Raw genomic sequence first — 24,845 nt, forward strand, 5'->3', positions numbered from 1 at the left:
CGGCCTCTTCGGCCCTGCTGTAAGCGGCATCGTGGATCGTTTTTCGGAGGTACAGAAAGCGTCGCAGGCCATGAATCTCTTCCTGCCTCGCCGCTCGAGCTCCGCTGCAGGCCGCTCTCAAGCACAGCCTCCTGCACGCAGCTCTACACAGCGCTCGTCTCGACCTCCGCCTTCGCAGCAACGACAGGGCGGCCACCCTAGGTCGCGCTCATCCAGCCAGCACAGACCGCCTCCCTCTCGGGGACCCCGGCCTAAGATCGCGCTGAAGCCCGAGCCTGCGAAGTCCTCCTAGCATGCGCAGGGAGGAAAAGACGGTTGAGTCCCGCTGCGGCCGGACCGCCGTCAAAACTCACAACGTTACCTCTGCCAGTCCCCTTAGAAAAGGCTACTGCAGTAGTGTTCACCGCAGCCAACGAGTCAGTTACGCAACTCGCTCGCCTGCACACAAACGCCGTTTTCACGGCGACCCAGAGAAATCTCAAAAAGAGCATAATGTCTGGTTTTCCGGCTCACGCCGACGGTGTTATGAGTGTAGCATATGTGCCCACATCCCAGTGTTCACCCCTACACACAAGCACGATCTCCCCTGTGTACCCCACAGAGCACACTCTCATAAAGCGGGCACGCGCCGCTCGAGTGTTAAACGTAGGAAATGTGCCCACGATCCAGTGCCCACACCTACACTTTGCCCGCTCTGTCTCACAACTGTCTCGGGGGTTAGATCACATAAAGCTCCCCACCACTGGCCGTGTTGCGAATGTAAGCCCTGTGCCCGCCTACGAGCGCTCACGCTTACTGATAAACACAGTGACCGAGTCATTGAGTGCTGTCCAGCCAGTTATCGCTATCAGCGAGCTCCCGTTCCCCAGAATCGACAGCGCGCGCACCGCGCAAATTCCTCTGTTACGTGTCCCCTATCCCGCGCAGTGCAGCGGCCGGGACCCAGAGGCCATTCGACCCCTAGCTATGCATGCGGAAGCGTGGGAAGCTATCCCGGGCGTGTCAGAATGGGTGCTGAACATTGTGAAACGGGGCTATTCGCTGCAGTTCGCTCGCCGTCCCCCGCGCTTTCGAGCACGTACCGAGACGAGAGTGAATACAGAAGCAGCCTGCTTCATACAGAGATAGCGAAACTATTGTGCAAGGGGGCGATAGAACGAGTGCATCCTTCTCTGACCGAGACGGGCTTTTACAGCCGCTATTTCCTCGTTCCCAAGAAGGACGGAGCGCTCAGACCCATATTAGATCTGAGATATTTGAACAGAGCTCTCATGAGACGGCCGTTCAAAATGCTCACAACCAGACAAATCCTCGCGCAAATCCGCCCGAGGGACTGGTTTATTTCTCTCGATCTGAAAGACGCATACTTTCAGATTCAGATTATACCCCGTCACAGGCCATTCTTGAGATTCGCCTTCGACGGTCAGGTATATCAATACACCGTCCTCCCGTTCGGCCTGTCCTTAGCACCCCGTACGTTCACGAAGTGCATGGACTCGGCCCTCGCTCCCCTGAGAACACAGGGCATGCGAATTCTGAACTATTTGGACGACTGGTTGATTCTAGCGCAGTCAGAGGAAGAACTCATATCCCACAGACTAGCGCTTCTCAGCCATCTGAAAAGCTTGGGTCTCTCGGTCAACTGGACCAAGAGCTCATTAATACCCAGTCAGTCGATCTCTTTTTTGGGAATAGAACTGGACTCGGTGGCTATGACGGCCAGATTTTCGACACAGCGCGCGCGCCGTATTCGACATCTCGCCGCGTCTTTTCAGAAAGGCAGGTGTTTCCCCCTGAAAGCATTTCAGAGGAAGTTGGGCCACATGGCTTCAGCTGCAGCGGTGCTCCAGCTGGGCCTACTGCGCATGCGCCCGCTTCAGCGCTGGCTGAAAGCGAGAGCGCCCCGCAGAGCGTGGATTGCCGGCGGCCCGCGAGTCAGAGTGAATCAGGGCTGCGTCTCAGCCCTGCAGCCCTGGCTGGCGGCCGAATGGTACCAACGGGGAGTTACAATGGGAGTTATCTCGCACCGGAAAACGATCTCGACAGACGCCTCCAACCTAGGTTGGGGAGCGCTTCTCGAGGGCAGACCTGTCTATGGCCTCTGGTCAGACCGGGAGAAATGCCTTCACATAAACTGTCTGGAGATGCTAGCGGTCGAGAATGCACTGAAACATTTTCTCCCATACCTGCGAGGACACCATGTACTAGTTCGCACAGACAACATGTCAGTGGTGTCCTACGTGAACCGTCAGGGCGGGATCAGATCCAAAATCCTCTGCGCACTGGCGGAACGCCTCCTCGTTTGGGCTCAGGGCTCACTGCGCTCGCTGAGAGCCGCGCATGTGCCCGGTCACCTGAACGTCGGCCCAGACAGACTGTCCAGAGACAACGTTCCCCCCGGGGAATGGTCTCTGCACCACCAAACAGTCCAGCTTCTATGGCGCCTGTTCGGCAGAGCGAAAGTCGACCTCTTTGCGTCAGACGACAACGCCCACTGCCCGACATTCTTCTCGAAGAGCGAGGACGCGCTGGCCCAAGCCTGGCCCAGCCTCCCGCTGTACGCTTTTCCCCCGATCTCGCTGTTACCCCAGGTGATCGGGAGGATCAGAGAAACGCGCCACTCAGTGCTCCTCATAGCCCCGCACTGGGAGAACCAGACATGGTTCCCGGAATTAATGCGGCTGGCAGACTCAGCCCCATGGCCGATCCCGGTGAGGAGAGACCTTCTCTCTCAAGCCCGCGGTTCGATCTGGCATCCCCATCCAGAGCGCTGGTCTCTGCATGCGTGGAGAATCAACGGATACTCGTTGATTTGCCAAAAGGGGTCGTGAACACGATCACGCAGTCTAGAGCCCCCTCTACGAGACGGCTCTACGCATCTAAATGGTCTGTGTTTAACAAGTGGTGCACGGGGAAAAGTTTAAACCCACAAGCGTGTCAGGTTTCGTGGGTTTTGTGCTTCCTTCAGGAGCTGCTGGACGTGGGCAGGTCCCCCTCCACGCTCAAAGTCTATGTTGCGGCTATTGCAGCGTTCGCCGACTCGGCGCGTGGCCGCACATTAGGAAGGAATGAATTCATCATCCGCTTCCTTAAAGGAGCCAGGACGATGAATCCCCCGCGGCCCCCCTCGGTTCCGATCTGGGATTTGTCTTTGGTCCTAGAGGCCCTGAAAGCTCATCCCTTCGAACCTTTGGACACTGTGGATCTGAAATACCTCACTTTCAAAACCGTTTTTCTGATAGCTCTGTCTTCAGTTAAACGCGTGGGTGACTTACACGCGTTATCAGTTAACGCGGCGTGTCTCGAGTTCGGACCTAATGACTCAATAGTCATTCTCAAACCGAGACATGGTTACGTCCCCAAGGTGATGGGCACTCCTTTCAGAGCGCAGGTCATTTCCCTCTCAGCCCTACCGGCATCCGGCAGCGAGGTTGATAGTAACCTCCTCTGCCCTGTCAGGGCTCTGAGGAATTACGTCACGCGCTCCGCCGCTTTCAGGCGCTCGGAGCAGCTTTTCGTTTCGTTTGAAGGGCGCACCAAGGGTCTCGCCGCCTCAAAACACAGTCTGTCCAGATGAATAGTGGACGCTATTGCAGCAGCTTATGCGTCCAAAAACCTGCAGTGCCCTTTGGGCATCCGGGCTCATTCCACCAGAGGCATGGCCTCATCGTGGGCTTGGTCCAGCGGGATTTCCATTCATGACATTTGTACAGCGGCAGGCTGGGCCTCCCCCTCTACATTTGTTAGGTTTTATAACCTGGAAGTCCCCGCCCTGCAGGCTAAACTTCTATCAGTCTGAGTCGTGTGTATGTCCTGCCCACACTTTTGTGCGCGGGCTACTGACTCGGTTTAGCTCTCCTGGTTGAGCTGCACTAGAAAGGGTTATGTCAGTATAGACCGGTCGTACCGCTCTACACCCTCTAATGTGTGCTTATGAACATGTGCTGGCCCACTCTGTCGGCCACCTGTTTCCCACTTATCAGTGTTCCCCGGGCTTCCCCTGGGACTCATGTAGTGGATGCTGGGCGCGCACGGCGTTGACAAGGGGTTCCCGTAGCGTAAGCTAACTTACGCAATACGAGAGAACCTCTCGTAAGAGAACGTAATCGGTTACTAACGTAACCTCGGTTCTCTCTAGAAGAGGGAACGAGTATTGCGTAACCCGCCGTGCTCGCGCCACGAGCTCTTGTCGCTTCAATCGACGAAAACCAGGGTATCAGCCTCCGAGCCTTCCTTTTATACGCTAAGCCACTCCCATTCTGGCGGGCTGTGACGCGTGAGGGCGCGTGACGTCACGCCAGGCTCACTGGTAGGCTGCTGCAGTTGCCGCGGAGCAGCCAATGAGCGCGCTAGATAGCCTGCTCTAGGTCTGCTAGCTGCTGCACTGCGTTGACAATGAATAAAAATTAAGGATAATTTTTTGGCTTCATATCTCGAGAAAAGATGACTTTACCCGTAGCGTAAGCTAACTTACGCAATACTCGTTCCCTCTTCTAGAGAGAACCGAGGTTACGTTAGTAACCGATTACGTTTTCAAAACTCTACATACTTATCCCATGACTTGAACCACAACCTGCACAACACTGTGGATTTACAGCACTTTGTTCAAATGCTAACACACTGCTGTCAAAACTGTGAACCACACATTCAAAACAGAATAGATTTCAGCCTTGTGCCTTTCAAACACTGCTGACTGCAGTTTCAGCTGAAAGGCTAAGCAGGGGTCTCGTTTTAGACTTGTTAGTGAACACACACACACACACATATATATATATATATATAGATAGATAGATAGATAGATATACTGCATGTATGTATATATATATATCTATATATATATATATATATATATAGGTAGAGCTCAGAAAGACTAATTGTCTTGTGGCCTGATGCTAGAGAGAGGCAGGATTAGCCCCTCAATTATTTGTTCGAATTACAGTATGTACTTTTAGTTTCTATCTTTTTTCTCTCATTACTGTAATTCCGTAAATTACTACAGACTATTTAAGCAAACTGCTAATTTTCATTTACCTTAAAGAATTATGTTCTAAAAATGTAAATAAATCATGTGAAAGAATGTCACTCTTTTCTTTGAAGAAAATATTACTTTGTATGAAGTCACTAAAATTGTTCAAACTGTAAAGATGAAAAGTTAGTATTTTCTGTATTGGTGTTTGATGCGAGTGTTTTTCCTCTCAGTGTGTTCTGAGTGACAGTGTGTGTTATCTCAGTGAGGGTTGTGTGTAGTGTGTTTCCTCTCAGTGTGTTCTGAGTGACAGTGTGTGTTATCTCAGTGAGGGTTGTGTGTAGTGTGTTTCCTCTCAGTGTGTTCTGAGTGACAGTGTGTGTTATCTCAGTGAGGGTTGTGTCTAGTGTGTTTCCTCTCTGTGTGTTCTGAGTGACAGTGTGTGTTATCTCAGTGAGGGTTGTGTGTAGTGTGTTTCCTCTCAGTGTGTTCTGAGTGACAGTGTGTGTTATCTCAGTGAGGGTTGTGTGTAGTGTGTTTCCTCTCTGTGTGTTCTGAGTGACAGTGTGTGTTATCTCAGTGAGGGTTGTGTGTAGTGTGTTTCCTCTCAGTGTGTTCTGAGTGACAGTGTGTGTTATCTCAGTGAGGGTTGTGTGTAGTGTGTTTCCTCTCAGTGTGTTCTGAGTGACAGTGTGTGTTATCTCAGTGAGGGTTGTGTGTAGTGTTTGGCTGCACTGAGCCTGTTTTGAGCCATGTGTTAAGAGTTGTGTTGCTCTGAGTGAGTTTTGCAGGTGATGTGAACTGTTTAGCTCAGGTGACTGTTGGTAGTGCAGACTGTAGTTAGAGTTTGGCACATGTAGCTCCAGTTGTGCTCACTGTCGTTTAGTAATCGAAAAAAACTATAACCATATTTTCAAAATTACAAACAATTATCAGTTTCCACTATAAATGGGCATAAGGATGGACATGTTATGCTTTACCACATCAGTAAATCATTCTAAAACACTGAAAAAAAGGGGGAATTAAGGACTGAAACTTACTCTGCTTCTTGAAGAGAATTTGCACCAAAAGGTACATTAAATTCAGGGACACAACATATTTTAAAGATTTTAAGCATTAAAAATGAATACAATATTGAAAAATGTGGAGTTTATTTGATTTTTATCACTTATATTTGTGGCTGAAGTTATGCAAGCTTACTTGGGGACATGGCAGTTTAGCCTACTTGCACTAGAATCAGAGCAATTATTTTTTTATTAATTAATAATCCTAGGTACATATTATTGAAAGGGGGATTAACTATTTAAGATGATCCTTTAGAAACAAGTATTAGCCCATTTTTAGCACATCATGTCATGGGGACTCAAATGGCACGGAATGCTAAGAATGACCCAACTCCGCTAGGTGGCACTTATGCCGCAGAAACCACAATTCAAATGAATGCCAAAGTGTGTTTATTTATTTATAAAGAATTAAAAATAAGTACAATATAATAAATATTAGTTGCATAATAAATAAAATATAAATAAAGTAAAATAACATTAGAATTAGAATCTGTCTAATTCTGTGTAAATACTAATCAGCGAGTCCATGAATGGCTTAAATATAAATATATAAAGGTATATTGTATTATAATAGATAGTATTTAAATAAGTTCAGGGTAATCGTATGCCAGCATCACCAAATGGCTTCAGCCACCATGATGGCACAGCATGCATTCATTGAACGATGTGTGTTTTAAATGTAAGTGGCCTACTTTTACAGTTTTTCTGAATTGCTAAAACACTAAATCCCATTCTCTGAACCAAATTCTCAATAGCCTAAACCAAGTTATCAATTAAATCACTCTTTCTGTAAAACATTAAACAAGTTTAGGCAGTTAAAACACTGTTTGCAAATCTCATGCACCCTTTTTGCAAAACTGTAAACACATTCTCGCTCACTAAAACACATTTCACACTGTGATGCACGTGTGTTTCAAAACTCTAAACACAGACAGGCAAAAGTTAAACACAACTACAACACTCTTGTCATCATTTACACACAACGACTCAAAATTGTTCACACTTATTTCTAATGATGTGACCAAACCAACTGTACATAATACAAGTCCGTTTAGAGTGCCAAAATTGACTCAAAATGTTGCACTGAATGTTGATACCTATATGGATTGAAAAGATATAAGAGAGAGAGGAGGAAGAGTGCGTGTAAGAGGTGGTGAACAAGGAGGAAGAGGATGAGGATGATGAAGAGCATGTGTGGAGAACACTGTCAAGGCTGGATCTGACTTTAGGGTTTTTCTCTTTGCCTCCAGAGATGACAGTGTCTGTGATGTGGACAAACTCCTCCACCCGAACATGAAGACGCGATGCTGAAGCAGAATACATGTAAAATCTCTCTCACTGACCTTGATTTTGCAGTTGCACAACTCTTTTGAGTGACTGTAACATGCTTTTCATTTAGAGTTTTTTACTGTAACCTTTTTGGCTTTTGCAGTTGGGTCACTGTATTTTTACAGTATGCAAGTGCTGAATATCCAGACATTCAATACTATACAATATTCAGTACAATACTATACTTGCAGTGCATTCAGTAATTTATTCACCTTACTAATGTTAGTAGTCATTACTATACTTTTTTACGTAATTGCAAATTTTGTTTACTTTGTTACAATATACTTTTTTTCTGTAACTGCATGCTTTGGATTCTGTGTTCTACATTTTTTGATGTAGTGTCTAATGAATGATCTGTAGTGTTTATAATATTGACTCGTTGTGTGTATGATCTGAAAGCATTGTTTGATTTTGAGCACAGATAAAATGGTTTTGAGGCAATTGTTTGATTTTGCCAGAAGAGTCAGAGGTTCTCTGAATGTGGTGTGAAAATTTGGTTTTGTGTTTAAGGTTTTGAGAATGCGAGTGATAGTTTCAAGAAATGTGTTTTAGCAATTCAGAAAAACTGTAAAAGCAAGAACTTTTACTTCAGTAAAAATCTTTCTTCACAACTTTCACTTGCAATAGAGAAATATTTGACCAGTAGAGTCTACACTTTCACTCAAGTAATTAGGGGCCAAGCACCGAAGGTGCGGAGGCACCTATTGTATCTGTTCCCATTCTTATTGTTATTCTTCTGTTTCCGTTTCTTCCGACTTGGCGTCTATTGGCAGCCCATGGAACCGTTTGCGGGAAAGTTACGGCGCAATATGGCGCAACTAGCAAGACCTGCTCCTCGTCCTCCCTGACTTTGCACAAGGTCTGTGCAAGAAGGCTCATTGGGGGAAACGCATACTTGCGTAGGCCCCGGGGCCAGCTGTGAGCCAGAGCATCCGTGCCAGGGTCAGGGAATAGAACAACTGGCAGTGAGACGTGTCCGGGGCGGCAAACAGATCTACCTGTGCGGTCCCGAAGCGCCTGAAAATCAGCTGGACCACCTGGGGATGGAGTCGCCATTCTCCCGGTAGCACCTGCTGCCGTGAAAGCCCGTCGGCTGCACGGTTGAGCAGGCCCGGAATGTAAACAGCACGAAGCGACCTCAGATGCTTCTGACTCCTGAGGAGGAGATGGCGGGTGAGTTGTGACATGCGGCGGGAGCGTAGACCACCTTGGCGGTTGATGTACGCAACGGTCGCAGTGCTGTCCGTACGGACCAGTACATGCTTGCCTAGTAGCAGCGATTTGAAGCGGCTCAGCGCAAGACGTACTGCTAACAACTCGAGGCAGTTGATGTGCCAATGCAGTTGAGGCCCCGTCCACAGACCTGAAGCTGCATGCCCGTTGTACGTGGCCCCCCAGCCGGTGGCAGAGGCATCCGTGGAGACCACAGAGTGCCTGGACACTTGTTCCAGGGGAACACCTGCCCGCAAGAACGAAGGGTCCGACCACAAGCTGAGAGTTTGGCGACAGTGCGGAGTCACTTGGACCCGGCACGAGCCGCTCTGCCACGCCCATCTCGGGACTCGATCGTGGAGTCAGTGTTGGAGCGGCCTCATATGAAGCAATCCGAGCGGCTGCAGATACCATATGCCCCAGGAGCCTCTGAAAAAGTTTCAGTGGTGCCGCTGTCCTGCGTCTGAGCGTGCTCGCGCAGTTCAACACTGACTGGACACGGGCCTCGGTGAGGCACTCTGTCATGTTGATCGAGTCCAACTCCATACCGAGAAAAGAGATCCTCTGCCCAAGGGTGAGTTTGCTCTTTTCCCAGTTGACCCAAAGCCCTAGGTGGCTGAGGTGACTGAGCACCATGTCCCTGTGTTCGCACAACTGCTCTCTCGACTGGGCCAGAATAAGCCAGTCGTCGAGGTAGTTGAGGATGCGAACACCACGCTCGCACATGGGAGCAATGGCCGCCTCCGTGACTTTCGTGAAGACGTGGGGCGACAGGGCCAGCCCGAAGGGTAAGACCTTGTACTGATATGCCCGCCCCTCGAACGCAAAGCGAAGAAACGGTCTGTGTCGAGGTAGAATCGAGACATGAAAGTACGCGTCCTTCAGGTCGATCGCTGCAAACCAATCTTGGGGACGGATGCATTTGAAAATGCGTTTCTGCGTAAGCATCTTGAACGGTAGCCTGTGAAGGGACCGGTTCAGGACGCGCAGGTCCAAGATTGGTCGTAACCCACCACCTTTCTTGGGTACAATGAAGTACGGGCTGTAGAAGCCGGTCTTCATATCGACTGGAGGGATCGGCTCGATCGCGTCCTTCGCCAGTAGGACTGCGATCTCTGCCCTGAGCACAGGGGCATTGTCCGCCAGAACACGGGTGAACAGAATGCCCTTGAAAGCAGGGGGACGCCGGGCGAACTGAATCGCATAGCCGAGTCTGATGGTACGGGTGAGCCAGCGAGACAGGCTGGGAAGCGTTAACCAGGCTCCCAGAGACCGAGCAAGCAGGACCAACGGCACCACAGACGTACCCGGGGTGGGGCAGCGCGGCGGAATGCAGGGACCCGACTCGGACGGCACAGCGGCCCGAAGTGGGGTCTGAGTGTGTGGTGCAGCACATACCTGCTTCCGTCGAAGGGCAGAGTGAGTGTGCGGAGGCGTCAGAGCGTCCGGGACAAAGCCACTGCTGCCTGCTGGCCATGAAAGAGGGGCTCGGGAGTGACAAGGCATGGCGGCGTCGTCGACTGCCAAGCACGCCCTCTTGGGGCCCAGAGGTTTCAGAAATTGCTCTTTTTTTGAAAATGTGGAACAAAAAGAAAAGAAACAAAAGATTCTCCGCCCGGCCCTCCACCGGGGGAAGGAGTGGCGCCGTCGCCATCTCCTGAAGAGCAACTTGATCCACCTCTGGGCCGCCCGTCTCAGGGTCGTTTACACCGTCGCTTGCCTCCTGGTCTGGCAGCGGCCTGGACGGGTGGGGTCGGCTTCCTACGGCTTGCTCCACGCTGAGGCCTGGATGGTTGCTGCTGCTGGGGCTTAGCGGGAGCGTAGAACGCCGCAGAAGGCCGACCTCGGCGACGAGTCTCTTTTCCTGTAGAGTTCGGAAGTGATCGGTGGGAGCAGCAGCGGTCCGCTGGGGCAGGATGTGCCGGATGGCCTCCGTCTGCTTCTGTGCGGCCGAGAACTGCTGGGCAAAGCTCTCGACCGCGTCGTCGAACAACCCAACCTGGGAAAGAGGGGCATCCAGGAACCGATATTTATCGGTGTCCCTCATATCCGCCAGGTTGAGCCAAAGGTGGCGCTCCTGGACCACCAAGGTGGACATCGCCTGACCAACTGAACGTGCGGTTTCCTTCCTCGCCCGGAAGGAGGGGTCGGTTGCCACACAGAGCTCCCGGAGGAGCTCTGGGTCAGAACCACCCTCGTTCATGTCCATGAGTGCCTGGGCCTGGTGGACCTGTAAGAGCGCCATGGCATGGAGGGCGGAAGCAGCCTGTCCACAGGCCTTGTAAGCCTTCGCCGTTAGACCGGACGAAAACGTACAGGCCTTGGACGGGAGGCGTGGATTACCCCGCCAAGAGGAGGCGGACGCCAGACACAGTTGCATCGCGACGGCCCGCTCCACTGGGGGGATATCCACATACCCCTTAGTTGCCCCACCGTCGAGGGTGGCGAGGGGGGAGGAGCCACTAAGACGGCTTCGGGCACTATACAGTGCCTTCCACGTCCTAGAAAGCTCCTCATGCACCTCCGGAAAGAAAGGTACCGGGGCAGCACACTGAGAACCAGCACGGCCCGCCCCGAGAAACCAATCGTCCAACCGAGAAGGTTCGGGACATGGTGGAGGGTTCCACGCAAGCCCAACCTTCTCGGCGGCCCGGGAAAGCATAGCCGCCCATTCTGGATCGGTCTCGGACAACGCTACACGTCCCGAGGGGGGCAACGCAGCCGAGTCGTCATCTCCAGAGGACTGAAGCTCCCCCTCCGATGCTGCGATCGACATCTGGTCGTCAGGAGGAGCCCCAAAGGAAACGGTTGGTCGTTCCGGAGAAGGACCAAGACGTTCGCTAAGGGACTCCAATGGCAGCAGTGCTTGTGAGGCGTGAGGGGCCCGCGGAGGTTGACTCGACGGGGAAGCCCTCACGATAATCCTCAGATCACCCTGGTCATGCACCGAAGTAGGTCTATTCTGCGGGGCAGAATAAACACTAGATCGAGGCATAGGCGAGGGGACTGCACCTCCCTTGAGGTAAGCGAGTCTCGATCTAAGCGCTGCGATAGTCATATTCCCGCAATGGGAACATGAACTATCCACAAAAGCTGCCTCAGCGTGTTGAATGCCCAAACACGAGAGGCAACTACTGTGGCCATCTGCTGGTGCCAGGGCACGACGGCATCCAGAAACGCACAAGCGGAATGACATCTTGAAAAAGACGCAGGGTCACGCTTGTGTTGCTCTTTTAGTGAAAACAAAAAAATAGAAAAATAGAAAAATAGAAAAATAACTCTCTCAGTGCTGAGGCACCCTGGGGTAGCCGCGGTGTGAATGAACACACAGGGAAACGCCCACCGAACCGACACACACACACACAGAACAACAGTGCTGTGAAAACAGCAGTTGTGAGCTGCAATGCTCGCGGTCACCGCTGATCGCGCCGTCACACCAACACAAGGAGAGTCCTCTTCTTGTTCTCAAAGGCAGTCTTTTCCTGTAGAGTTCGGAAGTGAAAGCAAAAGCTCGGCTCCGAAGTGAAAGACAATGTGTGCGTGCGCCCGCTTCCTGTTTATACCCGCGCTGCGGGGCGGGGGTGCGTGACGCGATTCACGCACGCCAATGTTCATTGGCTCGTTCTGTAGACACTCGAAGTTGATAGGGCTCCCTGAAGTGATCCCAATTACGTTGTCACGTCGACGTTACGTCGAACGTGAGCGACTGAAAGGGAACTCTGGTTTTAGGCATTTAATTAGCGTGCTAGAGCCGCGCTACGAAATCACATGCAGCTAGATGCAGCTAGCACACCCTCCTCCATCTGCTCGAGGTGAACCAAAAACAACTGATACCAGCTCTCAGTGATGTGTGTCGGGTCCCCGCTTTGATAACAGTAACTTTCTCAAATGTTTACAGAACAAGCGGGAACCCAGTGTGCCTGTATCTTTCTCTATTGCTGTTCTATTACAAGATAGAAAGTCTAAGGCCTTCAATAGCCGTACAGCAAACTCAACTAATCTGGTGCCAATTGCACGTCTAACTAAGATTGGTGTAGGGAAAAAAAGTAAGACTGTTAAGTTAGCAATTTTAAACATCCGCTCACTTAAAAATAAATCACTTCTAGTCAATGACTTAATAACCACAAACAACCTGGATTTTATGCTTCTAAATGAAACCTGGCTAGAAGACAGCTGCAGTGCAACAATCCTCAATGAAACATCCCCTCCTAACTTTACTTTTATGAGTGTCTGCAGAGCTGTTAAAAGAGGTGGGGGTCTAGCTGCTCTTTTTAAAGATATCTATCAATGTAAGCAAATATCATTTGGGAACTACACGTCTTTCGAATATCTGGGTATTGTATTAAAAGGTGCTCCACACATTTTACTCATCATTATTTACAGGCCTCCAAAATACTCTCCAGCCTTTGCTGAGGAATTTACAGAACTGTTATCAACAATTACCTCAGAGTTTGACTGTTTTGCCATTGCTGGAGATTTTAACATTCACATAGATAATGCAGAAAACAATATGGCAAAAGAAATCAAAACTGTTTTAAAAACTTTTGATCTGACTCAGCATGTACATGGACCCACACACAATCATGGACACACTCTAGATTTACTTATCAGTAAGGGTCTAAACATCTCATCGATTGTTATTAAGGATGTAGCACTGTCTGATCATTTCTGTATTTTCTTTGATATATTGATCTCTCCTGCCACTGAAGCTAGATCTGAGTCTGTCAAGAAGAGATGCTTAAATGAGAACACTAGTGTACTATTTATGAAGGCTATATCCTTAACACCAAGCATATCTGCTGACTCTGTTGATTTTCTCCTTGATTCTTTTAACTCAAAAGTTAAAAGTGCAATTGATGATATTGCTCCTGTGAAAGTCAGGAAGAAGAGTGGCAGACAAAAAGCACCTTGGAGAAACTCAACAGCAGTGCAAAATATGAAAAGACAATGCAGAAAAGCAGAGCGCATGTGGCGGAAGACAAAGCTTGTAGTCCATTATAACATCTACAAAGACAGCCTTCATGCTTTCAATATGGAACTAGGCAAAGCTAGACAGACTTTCTTCTCAAATATTATAAACTGCAATTTAAACAACACACGCACTCTTTTTGCTACTGTAGAGAGACTGACAAACCCCCCAAGCCAGATTCCCAGTGAAATGCTCTCAAACAGCAAGTGCAGTGAGTTTGCTTCTTTCTTCTCTGACAAAATCAATAATATCAGAAAGGTGATCAGCACATCCTTGAGTTGTGCTGGGGTCAGACAGATCAGACCACCTGAAAAAGTAGTAACTTTGTCTGATTTCAAAAAAATTGATGGCAAAATTTTGGTAGAAACCGTACAGCACCTTAAAACATCAACATGCGCTCTTGACACACTTCCCACATCTTTTTTCAAAAGTGTGTTAAACAGTTTAGAAGCAGATCTTATAGAAGTGGTAAATGCCTCACTTCTCTCTGGGAGTTTTCCAAACTCCCTGAAAACTGCAGTTGTCAAGCCCCTCCTGAAAAAGAACAATCTGGATAAGACCATATTAAGCAACTATAGACCGATCTCGAATCTTCCTTTCATAGGCAAGATCATTGAAAAAGTTATCTTCAATCAGCTGAACAAATTCTTAAGCTCGAATGGATACTTTGATAATTTTCAATCTGGTTTCCGACCGCATCACAGCACAGAGACAGCGCTCATAAAGATAATAAATGATATTCGCTTAAATACTGATTCAGGCAAATTATCAGTGCTGGTACTACTCGACCTCAGTGCTGCATTTGACACTGTCGATCATAACATACTTCTTGACAGGCTGGAAAACTGGGTGGGGCTTTCTGGGATAGTCCTAAAATGGTTCAGGTCATACTTAGATGGGAGAGGTTATTATGTGAGTATAGGAGACCATAAGTCTGAGTGGACATCCATGACATGCGGAGTCCCTCAAGGCTCAATTCTTGCGCCACTCCTGTTCAACCTGTATATGCTCCCAATGAGCCAAATAATGAGAAACAACCAAATTGCTTACCACAGCTATGCAGACGACACACAGCTGTACTTAGCCCTATCACCCAACGATTATAGCTCCATTGACTCCCTGTGCCAATGCATTGATGAAATCAACAGTTGGATGTGTCAAAACTTTCTTCAATTAAACAAAGACAAAACTGAAGTTATTGCGTTTGGAAACAAAGATGAAGTTCTCAAGGTGAACGCATACCTTCACTCTAGGGGTCAAACAACTAAAAATCAAGTCAGGAATCTTGGTGTGACACTAGAGTCAGACCTTAGTTTCAGTAGTCATGTCAAAGCAATAACTAAATCAGCATACTATCATCTGAAAAATATTGCAAGAATTAGATGCTTTGTTTCCAGACAAGACTTAGAGAAACTTGTGCATGCTTTCATCACCAGCAGGGTGGATTATTGTAATGGACTCCTCACTGGCCTTCCCAAAAAGACCATAAGACAGTTGCAGCTCATACAGAACGCTGCCGCCAGGATTCTGAGCAGAACCAGAAAATATGAACATATCACACCAGTCCTCAGGTCTTTACACTGGCTCCCAGTTAGATTTAGGATTGATTTCAAAGTATTATTACTGGTATATAAATCATTCAATGGCCTAGGACCTCAATACATTGCAGATATGCTCACTGAATATAAACCCAACAGATCACTCAGATCATTAGGATCATATCAGCTAGAAATACCAAGGGTTCACTCTAAGCATGGTGAGTCTGCTTTTAGCTATTATGCCAGCCGCAGCTGGAACCAGCTTCCAGAAGAGATCAGATGTGCTCCTACAGTGGTCACATTCAAATCCAGACTCAAAACACTTCTGTTTAGCTATGCATTTACTGAATGAGCACTGTGCCGCTGTTCGTCCGACTGTACTGTACTGTATTTCATTTTATTTTTCTAAACTGTTTTAATTATTCTTATTTCTTTTTATTATTTTAATTTCTTCTATGTAAAGCACTTTGAATTGCCATTGTGTATGAAATGTGCTATATAAATAAACTTGCCTTGCCTTGCCTTGCCTTGCCTAGATTGTCTCCACACATTGGATGTTTTGCCCACACTGTGAATCTGGCCTCGCAGAAGGGGTTGGGAGTAAACCAGATTTCCCGTCTTTTGGGCAGAGTCAGGAGGGTCACTTTTTTCCACAGAAGCACCACTGCAGCAGCCGTCTTAAAGTCAAAACAAGACATGCTTCAGCTTCCTCCTCACAAGCTGGTTCAAGATTTCATTACAAGGTGGAACTCCAGCTATGACATGATCACACGCTATTTAGAGCAACAAGCTGCTATCTATTCTGCACTTGCAGAAAAAGACGAAAAAAAATGCTAAAGACCTTATCACCCTCTCTGATCAAGATGTGACTGTTCTGGAAGATGTATGTCAGGTACTGAAGCCCCTGAAAACTAAGGGTGTCATGATTCTCCAAATCCTCGATTCGATTACATTTTCGATTCTAAAGTCACAGTACGATTCGATTCTTGATTTAAAAAATAAATAAATTTGAAAGCACAAGCTATGCCATTTTTAGACTTGTATGCAATATAATAATATCTGACCTTTGTTCGCAATGTACCACACACTACGTTGTCAAATTTAAAACGTGTATTAACAACATAATGTAACAATAATTTATATCTTCAGTCAATTGGAAACTTAAACAAAATAACCTGCCATCTAATTTCTCTTTTGTAACTACAGTCTTCTTCACAGATGATGACATTCAAGTTCACAAAAACAACAAACAAAAATTTTGCAGTTTCAAGTTCTTGTTAAAGAGGAATATGAAAAGAGAACTGCTAAAAAATATTGCAAAAATACTGTCAAAAATATGAACTATTTAAATTTCTATGGGCAGATTTTTTTTTATAGTTTCATGTTCTTCTTTAAGAAAATGAGACTGTCCACATTCTCTGTGGAGAGGGCTGCTCTTTGAGATGTCACAATGTCCCCAGCTGTTGAGAACTCTTTCACTTGCCACACTTGTTGCTTGTACAGCAAGATAACATTTGGCAAGCTTGGACAAATTTAGGTACTGGTGCTCATTATCTTTCCACCATTTCAGTGGATTTGAATCCACAGAAATTACTTTAACCATTTTGTATAGCTGAATCTCGTCTTTCACAACATCAGGCCATGGTTTGGTTTCTGATGATGATGCAGTGGAGGCTGTGCTGAAAAAATCACCAAACAGTTCACTGAGTGCTGTTCTCTTTGTTGGGGGGCTGCCTCCGCTGGTTGCTACAGTGTCTGTATCCTCTGCAGGGTTTTGGCTGGACCCTTCTCCTGAGGCATGAGACTGAAATAGTCACACACAAAACACTGTTGTTTAAGGTAATAAACAGGCAGAAATGATATTTAAGTGTGACAACAACAAATAGAAAGGATAGTGTGATTAGTCCTATTCATGAAATATTATGAATGTGAAATTATGTAAATACAAAAAAAAAAACTACTTTAACTTGACAGAATAACATGGTTATTTCATCACATTAGCCTATTAGCATCACATACCTGTGTGGAGTGCTCTTGCAAGATTTTCTCCTCCAGACAATTGAAGATCTCATTCCGAGATATGTCATCCAGGTGGGGTAAAGTTTTAAACCTAGGATCCAAGGCAGCGCTCTCATTCAGGAACTGTTGAAGTCTTGGGTCTGAATACCTCTCTATAGCAGATTTAACATCCTTTACAATTGTTGAATCTGTGTCACTGTGTTTCAAAGATGTCAGGATGATGTGTTGTAGGGGCATGACCATAGACACAGTAGGCTGCTGTTCGGAACTCATCAAGGTTGTAACTGTTTTCAGTAAGGGTGTCACGATTTCAATTTTAAATCGAAATCGATCGAAATTAATGCTCAATCTCGATTATCGAATCCAAAAATGGAATCGTCGATGCTGCCACGCCCCCATGTCACGTCAGCTCGGCTTGCCAAGCAGAAAAAAAAACCACACGTGTTGAAGTGCTGTGAGTCAACCTAACAGCTACAACAACCAGCCAAAAGATAGCATGGCAGCTGCAGACGCAGTTTTCATTTTATCTAGCATGTAGATTAGAAAACGCATGGGACCCAGGACTGAACCATGAGGTACACCACAGGTCACTGCTGACGTCACTAATATCTCTAAGACATTATACGACTGTAGAGAGAGAGACAAGGCAGGCCTCACCAATAAACTCAATTACTCCTGATTTTTTGTTACATCCAGTGCTGTTATTTTGACTACAGATCTGAACATGTAGATCACAAGCATCAGTCTTTGTGTTAGTACACTGTAAAAAAATTCTAACCTCTCCAAGTCAAAATTTTCTAGTGACTGGTCACATCTAAATGTTTTAATTGTCCCAAGTGCAATTCTTGTTGCAATAGTCTGTTAACATTGGCTCAATGAGAAATAATACATCAGACTAATTGAAAAATTTAGATGTGACCAGTCACTAGAAATTTTTGACTTGGGGATGTAATTTTTTTTTACAGCATAGGTTCTTTGTAAGATATTCTGCATTTCTGAGCTCACCTCTGATGACTCTGTCGATGGCCTGCTCAAAATGCTTAACACCGATGAATTCATTCAGATGTCTGGCAGCGATGAGAGCTGCTTCATTACAGACATTTGCAATATCAGCACCTGGAGGAGAGAAAATATTCTGCCTTTATATAGCAATAATACAGCAATATTATGGCAACACTTACGATTTCTTAATTATCATATCAACTACATCAGCCTACTCCCAAACATGAATTTGTAATATGTAATTATCATACAACATATCATTTTCCTACTTTGTCTTGCACATTCACTCTTTTCAAAAGGAAAATTAGCATGCAAGTCGTCGTTCGCTCACCGGTGAAGCCAGGCTGGCGGCGGCCATCTTCCTCGCGATGGCGTCCCGGTCCAGACTGGGGTCCAGTTTGAGCGGCCGCAGGTGAACTCTGAATATGGATGCCCGACCCTTAATATCAGGAGGCCCTGAAGGATCGACAGAACTCAAACCTTAGACGCTCATCAGTCGGACATATTCGTTCCAAGCACGGATGCCAACATACCGGTATCGGTCGATATATGTTAATTTTTTATGTTATCGTTATCGGTCCGATAAGAAAATTTGGCTGATATATTAAAGCTGATAAAGGATGGATTATTTCCTTCAGCTGAGACACTTCAGATCCACACTGTTCAACATGATGGGTTTGAGATGGATAAAAAGGAAAATACTGTTCAGTGCAACATGTGCAGCTGAATATATATTTATATATAATATATATAATTATATGTCTGTCATATAAGCTACATAAAATTATAATTATTATAGTTGTGTGCTTGGGTCATGGCTTTTAAATGTTGAAACTTTTGCTTTTGTAATCAGGCACTTAAAAATGATTGGCTTTCAAATATAAAGAATTATCGGTATTGGACAATTTTCACACAAGTTCTAGGCCCACTGCACAAGAGTTTTAAATGGTCGACCAATAAAAAAATGTATGCCACAAGCTTAGAGAGCAGATTTCAGATTGAATTTCGCTAAAGAAAAATGTAAATAACATGCTGCAATTAATTTGAGATTTATTTGACAATATTTCATTTATTACAAATAGCACCTCTTGATTCTGTAATACTATTATAAACTTTTTTACAACACTATCTGATAAGTCTGTGCGCAATAGGAATAAAATTTTCTCAGGTAAGTCCAGATAACACTAATAAAGCACACAGTAAATATGACATGAACATGACAATGTCTAAATATAGTCTGAAATGCAGGATTTTTTACTTAGTTGTTCATGCGAGTTTAATGACAGAGTACATGTGTTTTTATGCATGCTCCAAATGCACATTTCAGAGGATCCAACAGCTTGATTCACTAAAGTCTGAGAGTTTCATCTATTAGATATTGAAAGACTTGTTTAAATTACATAAATGCGTTTGCTGAATGCAGACGGCATAAACGCTGATGGTTATAGCTAACTCTATAATACTTTTTCATGTACTGTTTACTGTCTTTGTTTAACAGCTCTTATGATTTATTAGACAGAACTGTTAAAGTCCCCCTGAAATCAAAATGTAAGTCATACCTGTCAACATTTGGTTTTCAAAATCCGGGTTGAAATTATATATGGTGTTAGCCTGGCTAACGTCAGACCTCTTTCTCTTTGAGACGTGGTCTGGGAACCACATGTTCATTTTCTCGTATTTGAGGCGTGGTTTACGAATGCCCAGAGTCGTTTATTGGGCGCTACAAATGTCTATCAAATGCGCCTGTACGTAGCTCAATTATACCAGATGACGTATGTAGAGCGACAGATATTCAACGAAGAAGACGACGATGGGTCAGAGATTTATGTGTACACCAGAGTCCTGCACGGGTCCGATTTTGTAAATCCGCACCCGCCCGCACCCGCAGTGCTTAAAACCGCACCCGACCCGTTTTCCGACAGCAGCACTAATCTGAACCCGACCCGCTTAAAATAGAACCGACCCGCACCCGAAATAAAATCAGTTTAGACTATCACATTATAGACACACTTACAAAAATGTTTATTGCCAGGTCATCCAGAAGTTATTACATGACAATTAACACAAGGACAACTTCAGCCGAAGCTGTCAAAAGGCCGACGCATGAAGAACATGGCTAACGTTACCACAAAACTGAGTAGCCTTATAACATTTTACCAATCGAACAGTCGCGGCTACAACACTATAGACTATGCCACGCAATTTCGTCTAGCCTACATCTGACCATTTTGGGTTCAAACACGCCCTGCACACCACACATACTTAACAGTGTTAAATATGAAAAATACCGTTCGATAGAACTGCTTTGTTACCATAGTTTCTGCGTGCTTCCTCAGAGATGAAGTTCCACATTTGCAGCTATCCAACACGAAAATGTTTCCAGCAAAGCCTTTTCACAATATTTTCTTCAGATAACTCCAAATTTCTCCCACACACTGGACTTGATTTTTGATGACGTAATGTCGACAACTTTACAATCTCCACCAGCTATTATTTTCTTCAACTCCTCAGCATCCATCTCGACGACTGCAAGCAGATCGCGCGCGCGGTTATGATGAATTTTTAAAAGTGAAAGTAGCCTAGGTAACGTTATAGATCCTGGGAGGGCGTGGTGCGTCGGCACAAATAAACTGATGTGGATTTTAAAGTATTTTATCAACTTGAAATACAGGCATATTTTTGTAGATGTGTTCCTAAAAATATGCATATATTTTTATGTCTGTCATGTTGGATCCATAGATATAAACAAACTGCTTCGGTGTGTCGCATAGATGTCGTCATCGTCTTGCTGCTCCCTCCCCGTTCTGTGATTGGTTCCCTAGCTGAGGCGAAAATCTGGTCCATGGAATCCATGCTGACTAGCAGCGTGAATAAAATCGCGCTGCGCTCAAGGCAGCATGGGGAAACCCAGGCTAATATGGTGTATGGATTGTGTGAATATAATGCATTTAATACAAGATCTGTCAACTGGTCAACATTAGACAAACATATTGGTCCGATTACTCATAATGGAGTTTGGGCCATGCAAATTAAGGGAGTTTCCCGGGAGAAATAACAAACCGGAAGGGGTCCGGGAGATAGGGCTAAAAAACGAGAGAAACCCGGGGAAAACGGGAGTGTTGACAGGTATGATGTAAGTTTTTTAGCTCTTACAATGAATATGTTAGCCTTAAGGTTATAAATAAGCTGGTGTGTCCAAAACAATGACAAAATTCACATTTAGGAGATATAAGCATTCAAAACTTACAGTCTCTCACTTCCACTAAAATGGATCATGGATTTTTATGACATCACCGCGGACTTCAGCTTCTCATCACATTTTCTGTCCAATCAAATGCTCTCTAGAATCTGAAGCTCCACCCCCTCTGCTATAAACACCACCTGGCCAAAGCGAGCGTTGACTGACACGTCACGCAGCAATATGGGTTTTATATGTGTGTTCGGTTGCTCAAACGCTCGAGTTTTATTCAATTTGGCAACTGTACGTTGGTTAAGAATGAAATTCACGTCTTTCCGCGGTTGAGACACAGATTAAGTGATTACATGATACAATTTTCAATATACCTTCTGATATTCATGCATGTGTTTCTAGATATAATTTGTATTTAAAGTGGAAGAAAAGACTCTTGAACTGAGGCGCTACAGCAATCGGTCACGTCACAGTTAAGAGCTTCAAAGCACCATTTATTGTTTGAATTTCTTGATCAAATGTTCAGAATTATTGGATGAAAGGCACTATAAATGTTTGATGAAGGGAAAAACCGTGGAACTGGCAACCCTGGCTTGAACTACGAGTGATTCAGAGGGTCACTTCATTAATGTCTCTATTGTTTAACTGTTAATGCGTTATTGTTGTATTAACTAAATTCAACACAAAAGAGTGAATAATAGCAAAATAATAGCTGAATAATAGGCAAATAATAGCTTTAATCAGCCGATACGTTGGTGCATCTCTATTTGAAACCAATAATTCAGACTTACCCTGGCTGGACCGACGCCGACGAACATCTCGAGAAACTCTGAGCCGTTGACCATAATGAAGGGAACGTTAGCTTCTCCGGCGGTGGCTTTAGCCAGCAGCGTTTTACCTGTTCCTGGAGGACCGGACAGCACAGCACCCTGAACAAACACACAGGAGGATCAATAATCACACAGGAGGATCAATAATCAGAGCAGGATCATTGATCAGAGGAGCATCATTGATCAGAGGAGGATCATTGATCAGAGGATCATCATTGATCAGAGCAGGATCATTGATCAGAGGAGGATCATTGATCAGAGGATCATCATTGATCAGAGGATCATCATTGATCAGAGCAGGATCATTGATCAGAGGAGCATCATTGATCAGAGCAGGATCATTGATCAGAGGAGCATCATTGATCAGAGCAGGATCATTGATCAGAGGAGCATCATACCTTGGGGATCTTGGCCCCCAGGTCCTGATACTGCTGAGGGTTCTTGAGGAAGTTTTCCTGTAGCTCAGTGGTAAGATTAGATTAGATTAGATTAGATTCAACTTTATTGTCATTACACAAGTACAGGTACAAGGCAACGAAATGCAGTTTAGGTCTAACCAGAAGTGCAATAGCAGCAAGTGCAGGATATACAGTGGTTCCATAAGTGCAGAACATGGATATGTACTGAATAAATATAGAGTTGAATACTATTATAAACAAAAATTTACAGATAGATTTGTCCTATGAATATAATATACAGATAACTATTACTGTGAACAGAATTTACAGCTAGATATGTACTGAATATAATATACAGATGGCTATTACTATAAACAGAATTTTTACAGATAGATATGTACTGAATATAATATACAGACTGTTACTATAAACAGAATTTTACAGATAGATATGTACTATGAATATATATACAGATGGCTGTTACTATAAACAGAATGTGAGCATAATATACAGATGGCTATTACTATAAACAGAATTTTACAAATAGATATGTACTATGAATATATATACAGATGGGTGTTACTATAAACAGAATGTGAGCATAATATACAGATGGCTATTACTATAAACAGAATTTTACAAATAGATATATGTATAAGTTAGGCTAAAATGAGCAGTATAACAATGGATTTAAAGTAGTGCAAATAAAGTTTGGACAGAAGCTATCCGAGTGAAAGTGCAGTGGAAAGTAATTGCATATTACAGTTAAAGTACGGTATTGCAAATGTATATGTAAACAGTCGGTACTGTAAATAAACAGTCGGCAGTGCAAATTGAGCATATTCCAGTCAAGGTAGTAGTGCAAGATGCAAATGTAAACAGTTGTTTCTATAATAACAGTCAGCAGTGCAAATGAACATTATAGTATTGCAAATAACAAAATGGAGGCAGGTGTGAGGAGGGAGAGGAGAGTCAATCAGTATATGAGGGGAGTGGGATCAATGAGGGTTAGAGTTTAATAAAGAGACAGCTCTGGGGAAAAAACTGTTCTTTAGTCTGCTGGTCCTGGTCCGGAGGCACCTGAAACGCCTGCCGGAGGGCAGGAGAGAAAACAGTCTGTGGGCTGGGTGAGAGGAGTCCTTAAGGATGCTGCGAGCTCGATGCAGACAGCGTTTCCTCTGGATGTGCTCGATGGCAGGTAGTGGAGTCCCAGTGATGCGCTGGGCGGTTTTCACCACCCGCTGCAGTGCCTTGCGCTCTGCAACAGAACAGCTCCCATACCACACTGTAGCACAGTTGGTCAGGATGCTTTCTATTGCACAGCGATAGAAGTTCACCAGGATAGTGGAGGAAAGCTGATTCTTCCTCAGTGTCCTCAGGAAGAAAAGGCGCTGGTGAGCCTTCTTGACCAGGCTGGAGGTGTTGGTTGGTAAGAGCATTGCGTTAACAACGCAAGGTTGTGGGTTCGATCCCAGGGGATTGCACATACCTATGTATAAATGTATAGGATAATGCTATGTAAGTCGCTTTGGATAAAAGCGTCTGCCAAATGCATAAATGTAAATGTAAGTTGACGAACTCCATGATCTCCAGCTTGGCCTCTTCACACCCGGCCATGTCCTTGAACTGGATGTCTATGCTGTCCTTCATCATCTTGGCGGTGGACTAGCTCATGCTGAAGGGCCCGCCCATCCCTCCTCCCATTGGCGTGGGAATGAAGCTCATCAGGAAAGACCTGCAGGAAGAGGAATATTAATATTACCATTAATATAATTATATTAGCTAAGTTTAATGTTGATTATTTCTGCTGAACCATCTTGGAATGGTCAACGGCTCATTATTCACAGTAGCGAATTACATTTCCAAAACGCCACAACTGTGTAGCCAACAGATGTAAAAGGTAAGACTGCAGAAGAAATGGGATATATTACAGGTGACCACCGACCTGATTTATGGGCCCTCCATGTGTGGCCCCTCAATGGGTACCCCAGGGACCTCCCTGAGAAGGTCCTGAACACAATCACTGAGGCTATCGCCCCGTCTACCAGGCGCCTCTATGCCCTGAAGTGATCAGTGTTTTCGAGCTGGTGCTCAGACAAGCACTTCATACCAGAGTCATGTGAGGTATCAGTGGTACTCTCATTCCTCCAGGAGCTTTTGGATGCGGGTCGTTCCACGTCCACACTAAAAGTATATGTAGCAGCCATCACGGCTTATCACGCTCCAGTGGCTGGCCAATCGCTAGGAAGAAATTACCTGGTGTTGCAGTTTCTGAAAGGAGCCAGGAGGATGAACCCCTCCAGGCCACCATCTGTTCCGTCATGGGAC

At 45.5% G+C, this 24,845-nt stretch overlaps 1 protein-coding gene across 2 annotated transcripts in view; it reads right to left on the minus strand.

The window, feature by feature from the left end:
* LOC309490548 (mitochondrial inner membrane m-AAA protease component AFG3L2-like) overlaps positions 1 to 24,190 on the minus strand; it is a 32,609-nt gene extending 8,419 nt beyond the window's left edge. Inside the window, exons 1-5 of one of the 2 annotated variants that reach the window (XR_014202698.1) lie at positions 24,093 to 24,190; positions 22,518 to 22,574; positions 22,081 to 22,218; positions 18,431 to 18,555; positions 18,103 to 18,213 (exon numbers count right to left, since the gene is read on the minus strand). Coding sequence is in view for 1 of the 2 variants with exons in the window: in XM_082159780.1 (XP_082015906.1) it covers positions 18,207 to 18,213; positions 18,431 to 18,555; positions 22,081 to 22,218; positions 22,518 to 22,574; positions 24,093 to 24,170 (405 nt within the window). In the remaining variant the exon portion in view is untranslated. Of the gene's footprint in view, positions 1 to 17,632; positions 18,214 to 18,430; positions 18,556 to 22,080; positions 22,219 to 22,517; positions 22,575 to 24,092 lie in introns of those variants that run through there. The other variant, XM_082159780.1, reaches the window with a different exon arrangement.
* Positions 24,191 to 24,845: the final 655 nt, after the last annotated feature.

The sequence above is a fragment of the Leuciscus leuciscus genome (assembly GCF_965113295.1).
Source record: "Leuciscus leuciscus genome assembly, chromosome: 25".
Taxonomy (NCBI): Eukaryota; Metazoa; Chordata; class Actinopteri; order Cypriniformes; family Leuciscidae; genus Leuciscus; species Leuciscus leuciscus.